General features: G+C 43.3%; 1 protein-coding gene across 3 annotated transcripts in view; it reads left to right on the top strand.

Annotated features, from left to right (window-relative positions):
• Nucleotides 1–1302: 1302 nt before the first annotated feature.
• Wdr26 (WD repeat domain 26) overlaps nucleotides 1303–23221 on the top strand; it is a 41797-nt gene continuing 19878 nt past the window's right edge. For 2 of the 3 annotated variants that reach the window (NM_001109081.3, NM_001436026.1), the window contains 7 exon segments: nucleotides 1303–2195; nucleotides 3931–4030; nucleotides 4127–4231; nucleotides 9549–9685; nucleotides 12793–12890; nucleotides 14046–14202; nucleotides 19675–19813. In NM_001109081.3, coding sequence (NP_001102551.2) covers nucleotides 1834–2195; nucleotides 3931–4030; nucleotides 4127–4231; nucleotides 9549–9685; nucleotides 12793–12890; nucleotides 14046–14202; nucleotides 19675–19813 — 1098 coding nt within the window. In that variant the 5' untranslated portion in view covers nucleotides 1303–1833. 3 annotated transcript variants of the gene reach the window in all.

Here is a 23221-nt window from a genome sequence, read left to right as displayed (position 1 = left end):
CTTCTACATTAAAAGGGGCTGTCCCCAAAGACCTCAAAATTACTGAGCTGAGTGTAGTAAACTTTAGGGACATAAGATGTATTGCTTGAGGCTGTTGAGGTTTGCCTGTTTGTTTGTTTTTTGTTGTTATTATTGTTGTTTTCCCTCCCAAAGTCACCAAGAATTTCCTAAACGTCAGGGAAAATATCTGAACACACCAGGTCCTACACGCTACCACACAACTACATGTAACTGACTAGGGTCCTGTGGACCATTCGCCATTGAATAACATACAGCTCAGCTCTCCGCAGCTGTGTTTCTCCACTCAAAAAAGCCGCTTAGGGTTGGGGATTTAGCTCAGTGGTAGAGCGCTTGCCTAGCAAGTGCAAGGCCCTGGGTTCGGTCCCCAGCTCCGGAAAAAAAAGAAAAAAGAAAAAAAAAAAAGCCGCTTAAAGCACCGGGACAGTGAAACTCAGGCCACTTGACCACTTGAAAATTTCAAACCAGGATCTGAACCGATGCCCCAGTCCCCCGTCAGAGAGGTAACAGGAACCAGGAAGAAGACATCTGAGCGAGCACTTAAAAGAAAAACAAAACAATCCCAGTAAAACTCCAAAGCAAAGCGCCTCTACACACCCTCAGTCTTTGAAACTTCTTGCCCCCACGAGTTGTTTTTCCTCCTAGAGGGAAGGCAGTTACAGACGACTTCGCCTTCCCAGGGTGGAGCACACTCTGCTCTGCTGTCATCTCCCTTGTCCTGGGGTGACACGGATACAACAACTGTGTGTGGTGCTTGGCTGTGGAAGTTCAAGTGTTTCCACCCTAAAACGAGGCAGTGGTTAAATCCTGGGTGCTGAGCCTGAAGCCAGAGGACAGGGGCCTAGCACACCCTTGTGCTCGAAGTTATAGCTTGCAAAACCAGGCCGCCGCCGGCCCCACCCCGGCCCGTGCCAGTGCGTCTACGGCCCCCTCCACGCCGGCCCGTCGCTCCTTTCTGGGTCACTCCGGGTACACAGCGTGGACACGATCTCTACCTCCCACCCGGCAGGGCCTCGGAGGGTGGCTGCGAACTTACTGCGGGCCAAGCTCGCACGCCAGGCCCAGGAGCCAGGGCGGCTCGCACGGGCGGGCCAGGTCGTGCTGGGTCGCATCTCACCCGGGGCCGGAACCCGGCGGCCCTCGCCTTCACCCCAGGGCTTTACCCAGGCGGCCGGACACACACGTGCCGGGTGACAGCCCCCTATAGGTTCCATACCTGCTGCCGGAAGTGAGCGAGGAGGGCAGTATAGGCATTTCCTGTGACGCCAGCGCCCGGACTCCATTAGGCAGCAGCTGGGGGAAGAATCAACACACCAGGGAGCGGAGCGGCGCGGACCGAGCACCGAGGCGGCCGCTGCCTCCGCCGCCGCCTCCGCCGCAGCCGTCGGGGCTCCAGCTTCGGGCCCGCGCCCCCCCCAGTGCCCGCGAGCCCCCGGGCCGCGCCGCGAGCGCCTCCGGAGGGGGGGGGAAGGGCCCGGTCCTCCTTCTCCCCCTCCTCCCGCCCCACCGACCCCCGCCGCGCCCCGCCGGCCTCCCACCACGGCCTCTCTCGGCGAGGAAACTCTGGCCTCCGCTTCCTCCTCCTCCGACTCGGACGCCGGCGGAGCCTCCCCGCCCCCGCGGAAGAAGCCCCGAGCCTCGGCGGCGGAGGGAGCAGGAGAGCCCGGGGCCTCGGCCGGCCGAGCAGGCCTCCCCCCCCCGCCCTCGCCCTCGCCGGCCGCCTCCTCCTCCGTGGTGGTGGTGGTGGGACTGCCTCCGGCCGCCCCCGCCGCCCCGCAGCGGAGCAGCGGCCACAGCCTGGTCAGCGGCGGCACCATGCAGGCCAACGGGGCGGGAGGAGGCGGCGGCGGGGGCGGCGGGGGCCAGGGCCAGACCCCGGAGCTCGCCTGCCTGTCGGCGCAGAACGGGGAGTCATCCCCCTCGGCGACGTCCGCGGGGGACCTGGCCCACGCCAACGGGCTCCTGCCTGCCGCCCCCTCCGCCGCTGGCAACAATAGCAACAGCCTGAGTGTCAATAACGGGGTTCCCGGCGGGGCCGCCGCGGCCTCCGCCACCGCCGCCGCCGCCCAGGCCACCCCGGAGCTGGGCAGCAGCCTCAAGAAGAAGAAGCGGCTCTCGCAGTCCGATGAGGATGTCATTAGGCTCATAGGACAGCACCTCAATGGCCTAGGGCTCAAGTAAGTGCCCGTCCAACAACTGGTGAGGGCCAGGCCGGGCCGAGCCACCGGGTGGGTTGCGGAGACCCGGGGGCCCAGTGCGCAGGAGGCCGCGGACAGACAGCCCTGGGAGGAGCGGAGGGGAGGTCGAAGAAAACGAATCGGCCTGATGTCTTGAGAGCAGCCGAGCCGTCTAGGCTGTGGAGGGGTAGTGGGAGCCCCGAGCGACCCCTCCCCACGCACCTCCGGAGCTGGATTGTCCGTCCGGGAAGGCAGACACCAAGGGTGTTTATGCTGGGGGAGGGGTGGATCAGAGCGGTGGAAATAATGAACCTTGGAGGATTTGTTTTTCAAGTGTGTCTCAGAGGCATCTTTGTGGGACACCTCCCCACCCCCACCCCTGACCGACAACAGCCCAGGCAAACTACCAATCAGGAAGGACAGTCGCCTACAAGTGTTTATGGGAACTAAGGGGCTGGGATAATTTGGAAAGAGGCTGTCGAGTAAATCTGATGGGAATAATGAAGTCAGATGCGGAGTGGAAGTCATGCAGAGTCTGTGTGTGTGTGCGCTAGAGGCCTACCACTAGTTAAAAAAAAAAAAAATCCCACTTCAAAACCCAGAAGGTTGCCTTTTGAGAAAGTGATGTCTGGTCTGGTGAATCATTTGTTTTCAAATACAGTTTGGGTGGCCTTTAACTTAGGGGAAAGGTAGACAGTGGGTTCAACCAAAACTCAACTGTTTTGTACATACATGAAAGAAAAGCTGAGGGACCTGAAGTGGGGTTGGTGGGAGTGTCCTGGACCTGAATGAAGGTGCAGAGCCAGGAGCTGACCGAGTAAACATGCAACAGTTTCCTAGCGTCAGAGCGAATTTTAAATTAAACTTTTAGGCGACCTGGGTTTTTGGTTTTGTTTAGTTTTGCTTTGTGTTTGAGCGTGTGTGTGTGTGTGTGTATGTACGTACGTATGTACATACATGTACGTGTACACACATTTATTGGGAAAGGAGGAGAACTTCACTTACTCAGAGTGACAGAAGTATTTTGACTCCCAAGCTGATAATTACCCTGTTGAGCTGGAAAATGAGGATCGCTAAAGAAACACCAAACTAAAGCCATGAACGGCTCCCAAAGAAAAATCCAGAAAGGTTTCACTGTAGTCCCCAAGGAAGAGGATAAGTGTGAAAATAACTTTTGTGAATGCTAACAGAATGTATTACTGAGAGAAGCACAAGCTGACAGCAGCGGGCGGAAATAGCTCGTGACTGTTTGGAGCCTACAGCATAGTAAATTGGCTATTTTTAGTATGGAGAGAAAGGAAAGGGTTTGGGATGCTGGATTTGTTTTAATTTTAAAGATTGACCTAGCAGTATTTCCATACCAGCAAAATATCTGGAAGGAAAGCTCTGTCTAATACAGGCCATCTGTCGCCCTGTATTTTATCTCTCACAGTGCTGTGCCATAGCTAACGTCTAGGCCCTAGGTTTTACTTAGCCAATGTGTTAGAGCACACTTTTAGAAATTGTATACTCCTTTAAACTTTTGAAACATTAAATGGCAAAAGTAGGAAGAACTTCCCTAATTCCAGTTTCAAGAAAGGTTTTTAATTTGAAATGTAGGTGGCATTTTAAATCATTTCCTTAATGAAGGGTTTTTAAGCTATTCTTCTTCATGAAGTTGTAGGTACTAGTTTATTAGGAAGCGTAAAGCCCTAAAAGTTGGTCAGGTCTTTTTCACACTGTATCTCTCCTGCAGCCAGACTGTTGATCTCCTCATGCAAGAGTCAGGATGTCGTTTAGAGCATCCTTCTGCTACCAAATTCCGAAATCATGTCATGGAAGGAGACTGGGATAAGGTAAAGTAGGGCGTAGAGCTGTGTGACTGCTGATGAAGCTATGTGTTTGGTGGGAATTTTGTGACATTGTTTTTCTTTTATATCAATTTTTTGCAGGCAGAAAATGACCTGAATGAACTAAAGCCTTTAGTGCATTCTCCTCATGCTATTGTGGTAAGAGGCGCACTTGAAATCTCTCAAACGTTGTTGGGAATAATTGTGGTAAATACACTTTTGTTCTTAGTTTCACATTTATGCTTATTTTAGGTTGTTGATAACTATAGGCATCTGATCTTAAGAGGCTTGAAAGTAAATTTTATATAATTTATAAATAAGAATGAGTTGTTTATGATTGTAAGCTGTGAACTTTAACTGTGTTAAGTCATACTTAGTCTTTCGAAACAATTGGTAATTTAAGCTTCATAAAAATTTAAAGATCTTCCTGCTTTTAGTGCTGTTGATAAGAACCTTATATTGTTAGGGTTAAGAGTAAAATATACTTTTATATCACTCAAAATACTCAATGTGCATGTTAAAAAGAAAATGTACTTGGGTGTGTATATACTGTACAGCCTGCAGAAGCTGGCACACTGGTTTTTTATCATTGGAATCACATAGTTAAGTCTGATTATTATTGTTGATGCCCACCACGATCTTTCATTCAAGTTCTCTGAATGACAGGTGTGAAGTTTGTATGATGTCATCACCTTGGGAGGCTTAGGTGCAGGTCCGCTATTGGGCCCTGCTTACCAACCCTTATTTTCTTGGCAAGATCAGTTTAATAGTTTATACCCTTGCTAGTCTCTGCCATAAACCTTTTTATCCTGGGATTTTTTATTCTTTAGGAAGGGTATGTTGTTTTTGTGATTGGAGAGCACAAAGAATGGGCTGCTGGCTTGTGAGCTTGCAGCTGATCCATGTCTTGTCAAAAGACGTTTCCTGTCTGCTGGGGGAGGGACAAAGGGGAGAGGAGGAAGTGAAGCAGGAGGGCAGCCACTTGTTCACTGCTAGTGTGCGACCATTAACATTTCCTTTTTTAAATTGGGTCAAACATTAACCCAGTCTATCTCTGTCTATAAAGAAGATAGAGCCATGGCTGTTTGTTTGTTTGTTTCAAACAAAACTGTTGCAAAATAGTTTGAAATTCTTTATGTAATTCTATGCAGTAATACAATCTTAGAAAGTGGGCTTCAGGCAAACTAAAGGGCTAAGGAAGTGTGACAAGCATGGAGTTAGTTAAATTCTTAGTTCAGCTCTTTTAATAAATACCCAAAGTGTTAAAAAGTTAACCAGTATCCAGTCAACTGATTTAACTTAAGGAATAAAGAATTCCATAGTGAAATTTAAAATTAAAAATGAGCTAAAGTAATTAAGCATCCATGTTTGAAGGGATTTAAATTTTTTTTCAGGAATTAGAGAGTGCCCTCAATGGATATGTCTGGGCTTTAAAAACCGAGTATGTTTTTAATTGGAAAGTTTTTCACAAATTTTGGCTCAAACCGGATGAGCTAAAACAAAGAATAAAGTGCCCAAAATCTGAGTTGGGATTTATTGGTGGCTAGAAAGAAATTATTTGTGGAGTATTTTATGTGATTTCTTGGAGTATGTTTTCATTTTTTAAGTTTATCCAAATTGTATCTGTACGCTAAAAAAATTAATAGATTCACTTCTTTTAAATGTTGACTTATTGTAGTTTGAGACTTCTACTTGGAATTAGATTATAACTCATGAGAAACTTCAGCAGAAGCAGCGTGTGAACTGAAGAAAGGTAGTTCTAGATAGTAAGGAGGAATCCTTTCTTTTTGCAGCCTGTTCAGTCTGTAGACCATTCTAGGATCTCATAAGAAAGAGATGGAGATTAAATCTCTGACTGAGCCTCACGCCATCAGACTGTTTAGGTATTTATACAAAGAAAGAGTCCGACTGTCCCCCAAGCACTGATGAGTTAGTTGATGGCTATAACAGCCTAGCTGAGCATTTTTGAAGCCATTCTTCCCCTTTCTGATATTATTTCTTCCAACCCCTTTGCTAGAAGATCACTTACTGTAAGTTGGAATTCGTAATAATGACTTAGAAGACAACTATGTGGGTTCTTAACATAATTACTTAATTATTTACCCAGACACTTAGTGACACTATAGTCTCTAACAGCATGTGATTATTATTATTATTATTATTATTATTATTATTATTATTAGTAGTAGTAGTAGTAGTAGTAGTAGTAGTAGTAGTTCTTGTGATGGGAATTGAAGCCTGAACCCCCTCTGGGTAACTCGTGCTCTGCTGCTGAGCTCCATCCCTAGCCTTTAGGCTGAACTTTGCTTTCCAAACTCAAATGTTTTTATTGATCAAGTTTACTCTAACCTCACTTTTCCTGCCCCTACACTGCACTCAGAATAGTGGGTGTTGTGGGTTTTAGCTGTTATGGTCATGAATTAATATTTTTCAGTCAGTTTGAGTTGATGTGCTCAGCCATGTCTGATAAATCTAGATAGGCATTTGAGACTAAGAACGAAAAATTGCTGTTTAGAAAATCTTTTGTTTTTTAAATGTAATAGAAATAATATAAATAAAAATGGAAAAATATCGACTTGACATAAAAAAGTGAACTCAGTCAAGTAAGAAAGAGTTTTGAGATCCATAGTTTAAATATAATTTATTTCTCCTCTGCTTGGAATCAGGATGTGATTGGCAAAATTTGCTTTGTAACGTTATTCCAGAGTTACAGCCATCACAAAGTCAGGTTCCATGTGTCTGTTGTCTGTTAATGTGGGGGGAGAACAGTGACTCAGATACTAGACCAGTGTGGGAGGGTCCGAGAAAAAATTCAGTTTCAGGATTTTAAAAGAAAGAGGTGAGGGGCTGGAGAGATGGCTGAGGTTAAGAGCACCGACTGCTCTCCAGAGGTCCCAAGTTCAATTTCCAGCCACCACATGGTGGCTCACAACCATCTGTCATGGGATCTGATGCCCTCCTCTGGTGTGTCCTAAGAGTGACAGTGTACTGACATATATTAAATAAATAAATCTTAAAAAATAAAAATAAAAAAGGAATCTTTACCCTCTGGCTTCTTTTCAGAAGTTTCTGATTTAAAAAAAGAAAGGAAAGAAGGTGCCTGTGAGCAGGCCGCAGGATGGCCTGGTAAAGACTTTGTCAGGACTGAGCATCATTGTGCACTCAGAGGTCTTTATTTTCTTGAGTGTCTTACATTTTGAGCTTTAAATTTAGGAGGGTAAAATACATTTCATTGTTATCCTGTGCCAGATACTTAAGCTGAGTAAAAGGTCCAGACGGACAAACATTTTTTCCTCAAGCTCTGGCGCTGTGTTTGTTTAGCTGCACTAGGCCGAGCTTTGATGGCTGTTTGAGGGTTTTGGTTATCTTAATGTGGATGAAATGACTCAGAAAACTGTTCTTGGACTGCTTTGAGTGGCCCCTGTACATACAGAAGTATGTTTGCTTTTTTTATCCTGCCCCATCTTTGCCTCCTAAACTACAGTGAGATGTTCTGCCAGGGTCTAGAGGAGAAAGGAAGGATAAATAGCAGTTGGGCACTGTCCCTGTACACACTGGGACATGCTGGACTGAGGGAGGAGGGAGAGTCTAGGACTTTATGATCAATAATAGTTTATCAAAGACTTGCCAGGAACTAAAAGGAAAAAGAATGTTTCCCAAATTCCCAATTGCTGAAAAAATTTAATGAGGAAATGACTAGTTGAATATGGCATTGTTTTACATTTGAATTAAAAATACACTAAATTGATGGAACTTTCAATACCATGCTAATAATGTAGAAACTTCATTTCGAAAAATTAAATATTTTTTAGACGAAGGTGAGAGTAGCCTAATTATTTGAAAGATAAGTCCCCCAATCCTTCTTTAAGATTTTAAAATTTCATTTTGGGGTTTTGTCAACTGAACTTCAAAGTATTTTATTTGACATAATAAAAATAAGCTTAAGCACATACACACACATGTGCACGCATGCACGTGTGCTTTTTAAAGCCTCTTGGTAATTAGCTGTTTCTGAATCTTTCAGATTAGTCCAACTTTATATGTAAAATTGTTAAATGCCGTTTTCCCAGTTAGTTTAGAAGGTTTTTTTTTTTGTCTTATCTTTTAAAATTTTAAGATTAAATTACCAAACAGAAGTAACATGTCTCACAGTGGATGTTTTTAAATAGTTGCCTGGTTTATATAAGAGGGTTTTTTTTTTTTTGTGTGTGTCAAGTAAGGATTTATTAAATAAACTGCTGTGTTTGAAACGTAGTAATTTATATTTCTAGAAACTACTTAATGTAGGAATTTTATAAAGCAGTTCATTATACTCTTAATTGTGTTGTTACATGGTAATTTCTGTACACCATTTTGTAACAGCTTAGGAAACTATTTTAGGGTGGACTTAGTTCTTCCACTTTTCGTGGAGCTTTTGATGACCATTTCTCTGTTGCTCTGCTTGCTAAAGCCAAGCATCGAGTGTGAGGAGTGTGGTCCTCGGTCAGGTTTAGACTTGAAAGCCCTCCTAGACAGAATGCTAATAGATGATGTTCCTATTTAGGGAAAACTTCAAGGACTGATCATCACCCTCAAGTTTAGAGTAAGATGATGATGTGACATTAAAAATACTGAAACCAAACGTTTCCCTTTGGAAAAAATGGGAAAATGTTTCATAGCTAAAAAGTGTTTTATTGTTGTGGATAGATAATAAATGACTTATCCATGCCTTGTTGCTAAACATGTTAGTGAGCAGATATTACAGATACACTGGCGGAGTAGACACTGGCTCTTCCTACAGGCCATTAAATCCAGCCTTGTGGTGTGAGTGTGTCTTTGTAACCATAGAGATCGTGAGTGAGCTTGTGTTGACCCAGTTTACTTATGGGACTCCAGACTTTTGCACACCAGCCTGTAGCATGTATCTTGAGAAAGCCACTTTGGCTTCTGAGAAGCCCAACTCTGGCGCTCCCTGTTCCAGTCTTGCCTTCCAGTTCCCTGAGCTCCTCTTCCACAGTGCATCTGTTCTGTTTGTTGGGGGATTTTAATGTTGTTGGGGTTCAAATCCAGAGCCCTTCATGCTCTGCCAGCACTGTCCACTGAGCGTGGCCCTGCTACATCATGACTTTCAGTGACCTAATGGGCATTTTTTTCATGAGGTTTTTCAAAGCTTGCTGCATAAGACCTCTATTCAGATAGTCAGAAATCTCAAAAAGCAAATTTGAAATTCTTGGAATAGTTTTAAATGTTGATACATAAAATTTAAAATTCTAAGGAAATGTAAGAACAGTATTCATTTTTTTATCTTAATGCCTCAGTCACTAATGGAGATTACTCATTCTAAGAGTTTTATTGATGTGTAGCCTTGAGCAGTCATATTTAACCTAGATGACTCTCAAACCAGGATATTTTGAGTCATCATGAAGCGTTATAAAATTATTTTCAGAAGGCATAGTAGATGGTTTCTACTGTTCTGTTTAGGCACAAACGTTTTCTGAAACTTCCAGCAACTTTTTCCCCTGACTGCTGCTTTCTGTCATGTCAGAGGATGAAGTTTCTGCTGCTGCAGCAGAAGTACCTGGAATACCTGGAGGACGGCAAGGTCCTGGAGGCACTTCAAGTTCTACGCTGCGAACTGACGCCGTTGAAATACAACACAGAGCGCATCCATGTTCTTAGTGGGTAAGGAAGTGGCGTACATCCAGACCCATGAGGGGCTATTACTTTTTCATAAAAGTTTACTGTTGGCTGAAGTTATATTTCATTAACTTTCTTAAAGATAAAAAAGTACCTGGATATTACTAAGTTCTCAGTGCTCGATAAATTTACTTCTGTGTGCACAAGCTGTTCAGCTGTTCATATTAAGATTTGATACACTTAATAGGTGTGGGGGGCCAGTCCATAGAGCCAATAGCAGTACTATTTCAAGATCTTGTCGGGGCTGGGGATTTAGCTCAGTGGTAGAGCGCTTACATAGGAAGCGCAAGGCCCTGGGTTCGGTCCCCAGCTCCGGGAAAAAAAAAAAAGAACAAAGATCTTGTCAAAGAAAAGAGGAAAAAGGCAAAAGAATAAACCTCATGATTTTGAATCAGAGCAAGCAGTAAAGGGCACACAGTGTTTTGCACGCTGAGTTATCAGTCACCTAACTAGTTCCATGGCCTTTATTTTTCTGTTGTGTTTACTGTGTATTTGAACCATGATCTCATTGCATAGCCTTGGCTAGCCTCAAACTCCCAGTGGAGACCAGAATGGCCTAAAATTCCTAAAAGATGTGCCTGCCTTTGCTGTGCTTGTGCTGGGATAAAGATGTGCCACCATGCTGGTCGACCTTACCCTTCACTGCACCGTTAGACTGGACGCCACATTGGGCCTGCCTTTGGTCTTTGTACTGTTTTGTTTTTCTGATTCAGGGTCTCACTGTGTAGCCCTGGCTGTCCTGGAACTCACTGTATGGAACAGGCTGGCCTCAAACTTAGCAGGCTGTGCTGCTGATTGTTTATGTGCCCTACCTAATCACACATTCACAGTCTCCACTCGGATTTCTAATAGGCATGATAGCCCAAATGTCCCACCTTCAGACCAGTCATCTGTTCTGGTTTTTCCTTCGTGGTGTTTTTTGCTGTGTACTATGGTCTCAGCATCTGGAGTATGTCTAATGTGATGACAGTGATATGGGCCATTTAAAGTCTGCCTGACACTTTGGTACTGTGGCTGACAGTTTATTTCTAGTCACCTTATTCATAGGTGTCTTGTTTTTACCAGCTAAATGCCTTTCACATGATGCTGTTGTTTTCTTTCCTGCTCTGGTAACAGAGCACCTGTACTCACGCACGCACTCATGCACACACACTCGTTCGCTCGCTCACTTACACTTATTTTTGATACTGCTTCTTACTGTGAAGTCCTAGCTGTCCCAATACTTTGAATGTAGATCAGGCTGGCCTTGAACTCACAGAGATCCACCCACCTCTGCTTCCCAAATGTTGGGATTAAAGGTTTTAGCTACCACTTGGGATTAGAACATAATTTAATACATAGTTTTTATTTTGAAGTGATTTTTTTTTTTTTTGGTTCTTTTTTTTTGGAGCTGGGGATCGAACCCAGGGCCTTGCGCTTCCTAGGCAAGCGCTCTACCACTGAGCTAAATCCCCAACCCCTTGAAGTGATCTTGAAAGAAAGAAGTGTCTCCTGTCAGTGCTGTGTCCTCTCTGTTCTCCGGTGTCACCTACCATAAGCGTTTATCTGAAACCCAAAGCTTAATAACGCATGTCTTTGTAAAGAGCACAAACCATGCATACTTCGTCCATCCCCACTTTTGGCAGTGAGTAAACCTAGGATTTCATGTGTTACCAGGAAGCGTCTATCACTGAGGTACATGTCCCCAGTCCCTTCCCTGCTTTTTATTTTGAGACAGTCTCCCTTAGATTCCCTGGCTACCTCAGCTTTTGAAACAGCTTAGGTTGTAGGCATGTGCTTTTTTGCAAAATTTTAAAGTAAACAATTTTCCCACTGAGCTACTGACATTAAATTCTCCCACAACATTCCCTGTCCGTCTGTCCGTCCGTTTTTTGGTTTTGTTTTGTTTTGTTTGTTTGTTTGTTTGTTTGTTTTTGCTTATTTTGTGTACATGTACATGTTGAGGTCAGAGGACAGCTTGTGTGAGTTGGTTAGAGAACCAACCAGCCTGTGGGTTTCAGGGTTCAAACTTGGATTGGAAAGCAGGGCCATGTTCAAAAAGCCTTGTCCAGCAAAGCCCTCTCACTGGCTCCCCAAAATTAGTTTAGAAACAAAATATTCACAATACCCAGTTTCTCCATGGGCATGTTAAGTATAATTACACTTTCTAAAAAGTTTTTCCATTAACCCAAATTACGCATCCACACTAAGTAGCAAGAAGACAGTGTGCTGTTCACCCTGCCTCTTGATTAACTGTGGCACCTGAGCGGCCACATGGAGTCTTAACCTGTGCAGCAGGGAGCAGAGGGAGCCCTTGCTCCCTAAGTGTCCCTCATATAGGTGGCATGGAGGTGTGTTTGACAGAGCTCGTAGGAAAGCTGCCTGCCTGATTCACATCTCAGTCTTGTTCCCGAGAAAAGCCAGGTTGGAGATAGGCGCCCTTCGGGAGGCTCTTCTCTCCCCAGAGTTGAAGATCTGAGCATTTACACCACTGCCTGCACATAGTGAGAGACAGTGCTGCGGTTTCAGGCGTACATGGCCCTGCCTGGGTTTGTGCACTTGAACTCAGGTTCTTATGCAAAGTGAATGCTATTATCCATGAGCTCACCTTCTTAGTCCCTATGTCATCTTGATCTGTATTTTTAGTACTTAGAGTAGAGAGAGAAGCTGTGGAGTTAGCTCAGTGGGGAAGAGCAAGGTCTGCAGCTGGAAGCTAAGTTCAATGCTCCCATATTGCCTACCTCCCCTCAAGACTGCTTCCGAAGCTTTCCATGTCTTGGTTTCTTCATTTATGCAACTAGAATAATAGTGTCTGCTTCGTGTGGGATAGTCACGGGCATTTAATGAAGCATGTGCTGAGAACCTGAAGGATAACCACATACAGTATATAACAATAGAAGGGAGTACTCTATTACAACCATAGCATTAGGTGTCTCGGTGCTGTCATTACCTTTTAATACATTTTTCCCTTTTAGTGATTTCATGAAGGTACCAGATTGTATTAATAAATTGAAATCACTGTAAAATTTTTCTTGATTTGTGTAAGCAAGAACTTGATTGTGAAACTGCAATCAAGGAAAGGGGTTTGAGATTTGTTTCCTACTCTGTTACAGGTATCTGATGTGTAGCCATGCAGAAGACCTGCGGGCAAAAGCTGAATGGGAAGGAAAGGGGGCAGCTTCGAGATCCAAACTGCTGGACAAGCTTCAGAGTAAGAGTCATTTCTGATGTTTAGTTCCTCTTGGGTCAGAAGTAGATACTGGAGATCAAATAGGGAGCTTGTACTTAGTCATATTACTGAATGCTTGTGGAAGAAGAGGGACCCGTTAAAGAGCCCTTTAAACCAAAGATTTTACCAGATGTAACCTGGAGTCAGTGAGGAAGCACTGTCTGGGCACTGTCCTTGTGCTTGTGGTGTTCAGCAACACTCTCAAGGCTCTCGAGCAGGACAGAGTGAGCCACAGCTTCGCATCACAGCATTGCACTGTTTGACTTTTTCTTTAGAAGAGACCAGGTTTCTTTTTCTATTTTACGTTTTGACTTTTTTGAGTCACGGTTTCCTCTTGTTAGACCTGTCTGCCTTGGACTCCCCTTGTAGACCAGGCTGTCCTTGGACTTTGAGATCCACCTGCCTCTGCCTCCTGCGTGCAGGAGGGACTAAAGGTGTGTCCCATCATGCCTGGCTGGGTTCCATATTCCTGTTTGTTTCTATTTTGTTTTTCCCAGCTATGGTACAGCACTTTCAGGTTGAGTTGGGAATTTCATTTTTACCATATCTTTATATAAAATACCTCCTTTCTATTCAAATCATGCTGTACTATCTTGTTGCAGTGAGAGCAGAAATCTCAGGAATCAGAAAATAGACACTATATATATATATATATATATATATGCTTTGGAGAAATGCATGAGGACTGGAATAAGTCATATTGATATTAAAACCCTGTTGTATGCATCCCCACAGCACCCCAGCGTTGGTCACCACTGGAGGCAGCCAGAACTTGGCCTTCAGTGCTTTGGGCTTATTTTTGGTTAGGAATCTTTTTAACCTGGTCGTCTGCTGATGCATAGTCACCATCAAGTTTTCTGTTCCACTTCCCTTCACTTTCTTAGTATTTTTTTGTGTGTGGTGTTTCCCCTGAAACCACCTACAAGACGCAGCCAGTGCACTCCTTATGGCTGTGTCACTGTAGCTTTTGCTGAGTCCTGAAAACTTCACCTTACGCACGTCACCTCCCTAAGCTGGGTCATTGTAAAGGAAACAGTAATATTGAGGTGAGAGGAATGGCAGGAGTAAATGTCTTACATACATTTTACAGTTTACTATTGTTTTTATTTCTCTTTTTTAAAATATCTTTTATTAAAGCCTATTTACCACCATCAGTGATGCTTCCCCCACGGCGTTTACAGACTCTCCTGCGGCAGGCAGTGGAACTACAAAGGGATCGGTGCCTATATCACAATACCAAACTTGACAACAATCTAGATTCTGTGTCTCTACTCATAGATCATGTTTGTAGTAGGTAAGAGAACATTTCTTATATTTTCAAATACGCTGGCATTTTACAGATGGAATTATTAACTTTATTAGAACACGTTCTAGGGTGTCTTTGTATAACAGTTCATACCTGATTAACACTTAATGAAAACTTAATAGAAAAGAAATCATAAGAAACTAGTTTCTATTGTGTAAGCCTGTGTTTATGTTTATAACACAGTTGGGAGCAGAAGCCCAGAAGCCAGGCTTTTGTGTTCTTGTCTGTAGATTTGATCACCTGCGTTCAACAGTTTGACTGTGCAGCAGATTAATTCTCTGCATCATGGAATTTTCCTTAATGAAAATTCTGTTTTTGTAAAGGAAAGGCTCCAAGAATAACGGTTAGACTAACGGGCACTTAACTCTGTGTTCATGTTTACTAAGTCAGGCACCTAACTGAACTTGGAAGGACTCAAGTTTGTCTTTTGACATTGTATTTTTTTAGTAAAAATGTCTTTTCCGTTTTAATGATGCTCTCCAAAATTGAATTAGAACTTTACATTTTAAATACCAAGATAGAAATTATAAAAACCCTTTCAAACTCTAGAAAAGCAGGCAGCTGACATTTTTTCTGCTGACATTCATTGAAGAATTAATGAAAATAATAAATTTTAGTAATGAAAGACAGAAGTGTGTATGTGAGTCAAAAGGAACTTCCAGTAATTGTAAATACCGTGTGTGCACACACACATCTAGATACTGTTTAAAATAATGTTGAGGTGTGTTTTTTAAATTAGGTATTTTACTTTGGTTTTTGTATTTCTTTAGTGCTGGGAAATAACATAAGTACCTTCAGTGCTAGTCAAAGGCTCCAACACTGAACTACGTCCCCAGACTGTAACCTGCCTGTGTGTTCAGTGTGTACAGTCACTCACCACACTCAGAAGAAAAGAAACGGTGCTTGTCAGGAAGTGCTGGGCCGTGGTCTGTGTGAGGTACAGCTCTCTAGGAGTGATCAGTGCTCCTTCTTGGCCCCTCCACTCCTTAACACTGGTACTCCTTTGGGAGATTTTTTTTTTTTTTCTTGGTTCTTTTTTTCGGAGCTGGGGACCGAACAGGGCCTTGAGCTTGCTAGGCAAGCGCTCTACCACTGAGCTAAATCCCCAACCCCCTGCAGTGACATCTTTTTTTTGGTTCTCTTTTTCGGAGCTGGGGACCGAACCCAGGGCCTTGCGCTTCCTAGGCAAGCGCTCTACCACTGAGCTAAATCCCCAGCCCCGGGAGATTTTTGTTTAGATTTGGGGCAAAGGGAGATAATGGATCAGAATGCTCTGTAGTCAGTCCCTTGTTTAATAGCTCCTTTAGGTGGTTGGAAACTGACAAAATTAAGACACTTGTAGACCAAAGTCTCTTTGACTCATAAGTTAATTTCTGCTGAGAACACTGGAAGGTGAAGCCAGCCCTGCTGGTGCAGGGGTATTAGAGAGTGGAAGCCTTTCCTTCCTAGGTGGGTACGTTTCCCTTAGATTCCTTTACTCCTCATAGCACTGTCTGTGGAACCAGTAAACAAACACCCGTCCGTCCTTCACCGTGGGGAGGGCTGCTCCTCAGTCTGTGTGTAAAGCACTCAAATTTTACTAGGACTGAAAAGTTCTTATTTTTCTAGAGTAATTTTTCCTCCGGTCTTTATGATTTTAAAAACAAAAACATGCACACTCATGGTGCACAGACATACTTGCAGGCAAAGCACCCATACATAATAAATTAAAAAATAAGAAAATTTTTTAAAAAATTGTGCCTCCTGTTCACCTACCTTCAAAGGAAACTCCTGCCGTCATCCCCGCCGTGTGGTCCTTTTGTCCGTGTTGTCGCTCTTCTTCATCAGGTCTCTGCACGGGGTGCTGGTGAGGCCAGTCTGTTCGTCAGCAGCTGCTTTGCAATTTATTTTGTGTTCTCTATAGTATTTGAGCGCTCTTCTGTGAAATGAGTATTCCCAGTTGCAGACGGATTATCTGACCCTCCGGGGCTCCTGTCCCTTAGTGTCGTCCCTGCCCCGTGTCCAGGATCCCTTCTTTGTCACCCTCCTTCCAGGCTCTACTCCTGTGCATCCAACAGTCAGAAACAGCAGAGCTGCAGTTTGTGTCCCAAGCCTCAGACCTGAGTGTAGTTTGGATATTAGTTAAACATGGCAGATCCAAACAGATTTCTCTGCCTCTCACCCAGACCTGCTAAGGCTGTATTTTACACTTGAATTCTTTTTTATTCTTTTTTGTTTTTTCACATGATGATATATATGCTTGAGTGAATGTGTTTTTACATGTGTGGGCACTCGTGTGTGGGTACTCATGTACATGTGGGTGCATCTGTGTGGAGGCCCAAGGTTGGTGTTGGAAATCTTCCTCAGTTGTTGTTCCACTTTATTCTTTTGAGACAGGGTCTCTCGCTGAACCTGGAGCTCACCACTCCCAGCAAGTCTCTAGCCAGCTTGCTCCAGGGACCCCTGCCTCCACCTTCAGAGGCTGGAGTTGCAGGCTGGTCACCATGTCCACCTGGCATTTACATGGGGTTCAGGCATCTGAACTCCCATCCTCTTGCTTGCATGTAAGAACTTCAACTGCCAAGCCTTCTTCCCATCCCTGCACTTTCTATCTCAGGGAGAATCTACCTACCCAGTTTACCAAGCCGGAAAACCAGGAGCCATCCCCCGCTGTTCATTCTAGAGGTAGATTTTAAGGACACTAAGAGATTAACACCAGGCATTAACTCAGTAAGTTGTACACTTCGTTGCCAAACTGGAAAATAAAGCCTCAGTTTAATTCCTTAAGTTTAGCTGGAGGTCTTCAAAAGAAAAGTTGATAATTTTTAGCCATCCGGTTTATTTTCTTCTAGAAAGTAGATTTTTAGCATTGGAGCGAGAGATTCTCTGAAATTACATGTAAACATTGAAAGCGACCCATTCTTTCCTCTCTGGAGAATTGAATACGAATAGCTGAGTCATGACATTGGAAAAGCCATGTAAGCACTGGAGAGGCCTAATCAGTTAAGGTGCTCATGTTTTTGGTTAAATTTGACTAGTAAGGAATAGAGTTTTAAAAAGGGGAACTACCTTTCTGAGCTTTTTTTTTTTTTTAATACCAGTAATTAATGGAAGTATTTTTTTGTAGGCTGTTTGATAAATGTTAATTTTTTAGTACAGGTTTATTACAAATATTTGTAGACCTAATTTAAAGATTGATGTTGGTCAAAGTGCTATAGTTAACTGTGTTTTCTTTCACATGGTACTGATTTTAAATACCATCTCTAATTTTAAATTTATTGGAAAGCTATCAGTTTTGTATCTGAAAAGGGCCATTAAATCTGCATGTTACTGTAGTCTTTATTTTTAAAAAATATTTTGTGTGTATGAATGGCCTGCCTCTGTGCACTGTGTGCACGCCTGGGGCCCACAGAGCCCAGATGGGCGTTCTAGGTGTCCTGCAACTAGAGTTGGAGACAGTTATGAACTTCCTTGTGGGGACTGAGAACTGAACTTGGGTCTCCTTACAAGAGCAGCGTGTGCTCTTAACCACTGAGCAATCTCTCCAGCCCTGCCATAGTCTTAATAAAGATTAAATGGTAATATTAAAATAACTGGCAGTTGTCAATAGATGAAGTGATTTATGGCCCTAAGTTTGAGTCAGTCCTTCCTTAACATGTAATTTGCTAATGTGAGTGAATCTTTTTTACTGTGATCAACTTTAGGCATTTAAACTTTTTCTTATTGAAATTCAGTCTTTGAAAAATACTTAAAGTTGACATTTGGAAAATTAATGCAGTTAATCATAGATTCAAATTTTAGTTCAGCTATTAACAGTTTTGTCAAAATCTGCTAAGATACTTGGCTTTTTTGAGCCTTGTAAAAACGGGGTTGGTAACACTTCTCTTGTCGATTAGTTTAAGAACACTGGTTCTCCAGGGGCTCAGCACTCGGCAGCCCGGCAGTTAAGAGTGCTTGTTCTTGAGGATGGCTCAGGTTTGCTTTCCAGTACCTACATGCTTAGCAGCTGTCTGTAACTCCAGTTCCAGGGCATCCAGTGCCCTCCTCTAGCTTCTGTGGACACACTACATACAAGGGGCATACAAGCAAATGCAGACAAAACACCCGTGTACATGAGACAAAAATAAAACTTAATACCCTTGCTTAATAAAATACAAATGTGTGTTTTGTTTCAGAGAAAAATAATAATCAGTAATAAAAATATTATTGATGCAATTTTTAGTTAAGTTCTCTAGAAGTTTAAAGTTACCAAGTGTTGCCTCCTAAAGCTAATTGCAGCCTATCAGGCTGACAGTTGACAGTGCGCTCCTTCTCTCTGTGTGTACCAATACACTTCCCTTTTGAGATGGTCTTGCTGTGTTGCCCATGCTGGACTCAAACTGTTGGGCTCAGTTGGTCTTCCTGCCAGAACTTTACAGGTGCTGGGATCCCTGGCTCATGCCAGTATGTTAGCTCCTGTTATTCACTGGTAGGAAAAATAGAGAAGACTGTTGAAGTCTTTGGTGATAAACTTGAAAGTATGACCTTCAGCAAAAATCATACCTGCTTGCCCATTATTAATCCAGTACTTGGAAGACTGAGGCCAGAAAATGAAGAGTTTCAGATGAGACTGAGCTACAGTAGTAAGAACCAGTCTCAAAGTGGAGTTGAGGTCTGGAGAAACGGCCAGTGGTTAAAAGAGCACTTGCCGTTCCTGCAGAGAACACGAGTTTGGTTCCCAGTGCTCACACGTAGCTCCAAGGAACCTGATCCCCTTCCCAGGCTTCCACATGGTACATGAGTCATGCATATGATGCACATACACATATGCAGGCGAAACACTCAACATGTTCCCTGTGGGTTCTGGGAATTGAACCAGGTAGTCAGGCTTGACAGCAAGCACTTTGCTACCCATTGAGCCATCTTGCCAGCCCCTCATTAGTTTTTAATGAGTGTGCATGCATGTCAGTGCCTATGTGAAGGCAGCAGGCAGCGTTAGGAGCTGGCTTGGGATTTGGGGGTGTCAGCTGACTAGCAGCAGACACTTTACCATCTCACTGCTCCCTCTGTTTTCTTTGTCATACCAAGTCTTTTAACCATAGCTTACCTATCATGTACTTAAACACGCTTCCTTATTCCACGTAGAACAACTGTCATTCATCTACAAAGTGGGGAAACATAATCTTGAGTAATAATTACTTACATGAATTGTCTTAATCAGACCAAGTAGTCTTCAGAAGGGAGCAAAAAAGTAAACTTTAGGTTGAAGTTGGTTTTATATTAACAGATTTTCATTAGAGTTGGCTTGGGAAAAAAGTGCCTGCTATTATAGTGTTTTATTTTTTAACCATACCAAAGTAAATTTGATTCTTTAAATGCACTTATATTTATATTGAGGTTTATGATGTGATCTCCAAAAGTTCTCTCAGTTGTTAAATGTCCTTCTCATTATTGCTGAATATGCTTTGAAAGAGTAATTCTGTGTGGCTTTGTTTGTTCTAGGAGGCAGTTTCCCTGTTACACTCAGCAGATACTGACAGAGCATTGTAATGAAGTGTGGTTCTGTAAATTCTCCAATGATGGCACTAAACTCGCAACAGGCTCAAAGGACACCACAGTGATCGTATGGCAAGTTGATGCGGTATGTATTCCTGTGTGAGGGTGCCTGCGTGTGCGTGTGTCTGTGCGCACGAGGGCGTGCCTCGCTCACGTAGGCCTGAAGAGTGCATGTGATCCAAGTTCTACATGGCTAGGAGCCACCATGGACATTCCAGCAGTTGAAAGCCCGGTTCTCTGCCAGAGTAGCAGTGCGGAGCCATCTCTCCAGCCCTAAAATGGGTATTTTTGGATCTTAACTCACTGGTTACCTTTTTGTCCCTATTTTGTAGTGTAGCCCTGGCTGCCCTGGCTCTCACTCTGTAGATCAGACTGGCTTCAAACTCAGAGATGCGCCTGCCTCTGCCTCCTGAGTGCTGGGATTAAAAATGTGAGCAGTGCTGCGCGGCTGCTTACCTAATTTAATATACATATGTATAAGTAGTCTTCTGCTGGTCCATTTTTTGGGTCTTTTTTTTGTTGTTGTTTTTTTGTTTTGTTTTGTTTTGTTTTTTTGAGACCAGTTCTTACTCAGTTTTCCAGGCTTTTATAGAACTGAAGACTCCCCGTCCCAGCCTTCCTTCCTAAATGCCGGGCAGATAGAGATGTGCCTATGTCCTTTACTTTTCCTAGAGTTTTTTTCCTGCTTGTGTTTTTCTTTTATGTTTATGATTAGTATTATTCCAGTTGTACGGTATTGTACTAAGTACTAAAGATTGTGCCAAGTTGGTGTGCGCTATTAAACTGTCGGAGCGACTCGGAGGTGCTGAAGCACAGTCTCTTGAATGGCAGTGAAGAGACTGGGATGAGGTGTTGCGTGCTGATACAGTGGGATCCCACGGGCAGTCTTCCCTAGGTTTCCCCAGTGATGACGTTTGAAAATTACTGCATATAGGTTTTAAGTGCTAACTTTTCTCTACTCAGCAATTGTCTTTATTACCAGATAGCCCACGGATATAAATAAATGAGTTCATTTCTTTTAACCAGTTGAACATACATACATACATACATACATACATACATACATACATACATACTACATACACACACACACATAGACAGCCTGTCTGTTAGTCAAAACAGAATGAACTATACCTGTTCAGCTGTTCACCTAAGATCTGAGTAAATAAAACTTAGCTTAGAGCTAAAATTGGCTTCTGACTCTTGATAAATAGACTGGCCTAAAATTTATTTTAACAACAGGAGTTTTAGGAGCTAACGGGACAGATCAGTAGTAAAGGAAATCTTGGAGAGCTGTATTGTTCCCTCTACAGAAAGATGGAAAGAACTGGCTCCACAAAGTTACCCTGACTTGTAGGCCATGGCCCGTGATCCCCTCACGTGTCTGGACATACAACACACACACACACACACACACACACACACACACACACACACACACACACACACACACAAATACTCACAGGCACCCTAGAAGGAAACATACACATTTGAGATAGGTGCTCGGACACTCACTTCTGACATGCTGTTGAAGGGAGCCAAGCACTCTTCACTGAAGGAGTTCTTACCTGTTTGTACTGCGATTCCTACTTAACAGTCTGACAGATGTCCGCTGTCTTAAAGTGGTGCTGTTTTAAATATACAAGCCAAAATACATAGCCTATCTATCTCTCCCTACATAGGCGCGCGTGTGTGTGTGTGTGTGTGTGTGTGTGTGTGTGCGTGTGTGTGTGTGTGCGTGCGTGCGCGCGAGTGTGCGCGCACGTGTGTGTACGCACGCACGCACACACACACACACAGTATAAATGACACACTAATTACTTAGGAAACCTAATTATATTGAAATGTGGGCTCTCAACCCACAGAAGTACAAAATATGATGCTCCTTTATTAGCACTAAATTTTAGTAGCCGATAATGACTACCAGCATTGTGAATTAGTAACGTTTGTAAGGTATCTGCTGCAATCATAATATGAAATGAGAGTGTTTGAAATTTCTCTGTTACGGGACAATACTGCATTTACCTTGTTACCTAATATACTTGCTAATACTTCTCTGTAATGTAATGTACTCTCAGTTTAAATGCATTAGTGGTAAGCTCAGTCACAAATAATTCACCAACATCCCTAAGGAAGGGAAACAGTAAGCCTGTCCTCTTAGAGCCATTTAACCAACAATGTGCCCAGGTTTGAACCCTCACCTTCTACCTCCTCTTGATGCCTTTCCCATTCCTTGTCTCTCTGTGGTACAAATCTGAATCTGCCTGTCTGTGTATTTATGTCTGTCCCCAACAAAGGGCTTATTTTTTTAAATGACTGATGGAAAAGCATCACGTGGGGAAGGAATAGGAGACACTTTTACAGAAATCTTTTTAAGAATTATGTATTTATTTTATGTATATGAGTACACTGTACACTGTTGCTGTCTTCAGACACACCAGAAGGGGGCATCAGATCCCATTATAGATGGTTGTGAGCCACCTTGTGGTTGCTGGGAATTGAACTCACGACCTCTGGAAGAATGGTCAGTGCTCTTAACCACTGAGCCATCTCTCCAGCCCTATAGAAATCTTTTAACAGACTTTGATACAAGGAATGAAGTCACTGATGCTAACTGACCCAGACAGCAAACAAATGCACCAAGTAATTTCCGTATGTTTTACCCGCTGTTTCTGGTAGATATTCATGAAGCCACATCAGCAGCTGATGATCATAGCAGGCACACATGCACACACTACGTGGGTCCAGGCATGGAAGCACACATAACTTAAAGTTCTGGCTGTAGGTTCAAGCTTAGGCTGTGAAAGTTGATCACCTGGGAAACAAAGGACAAGGCCAGTGAGGTTGTAGTTTACATAGATCTCTTTTTTTGTTGGTTTAGTTTTTGAGACAGAGTCTCTCTTTCTGTGTAGCCCTGGCTGGCCTCAGACTCAGAGGTCTACCTGCCTCTGCCTCAGGAGTGAGGGGGAATTAAAGACTTGCACTACCACACCTGGCTACATTGTTCTCTTAAAGACAAGGTCAACCAGTGGACTGAGTACCTTTAGGAACAGCCTAGGCTCATTTGGGAGAAGAGTTTTTAGAAGACCAGGAGATGAACCTAAAGAAGCAAATCTTTTGAATCTTTTGCTGAGGAGTTTAGACTTGTATGCCAGTGTTTCACAGAATGTTTTTCTTGTAATACTGACTATGCAGAATGTATTAGGTATCAGTTGTAAGGCCATATTAATTTAGGAATGCAGAATTAATACTTCGATTCCAATCTGAAATGTGAGGATAATTTTTAGATGGTTACACTATATTGAAGGTTCCCTGAGGCTGGTTAACTCTTGGTGTGATGGCACTTTTCAGATACTGTTTAGAAAAGTTGACTATGCTCTTGATAAAACCCAACAGTGGGTGTTTTGCCTGTGTGTGTGTACAACTGGTTCCTCTGAGGCCAGAGAAGGGTCGGACCCCGTGGAGCTGGAGTCAGATGTCTGTAAGCTGCTGC

The sequence above is a fragment of the Rattus norvegicus genome, chromosome 13 (assembly GCF_021556685.1).
Source record: "Rattus norvegicus strain SHRSP/BbbUtx chromosome 13, alternate assembly SHRSP_T2T, whole genome shotgun sequence".
NCBI lineage: Eukaryota > Metazoa > Chordata > Mammalia > Rodentia > Muridae > Rattus > Rattus norvegicus.
The sequence above is the reverse complement of the archived record's forward strand: the minus strand, read 5'-3'. Positions and strand labels throughout refer to the sequence as shown.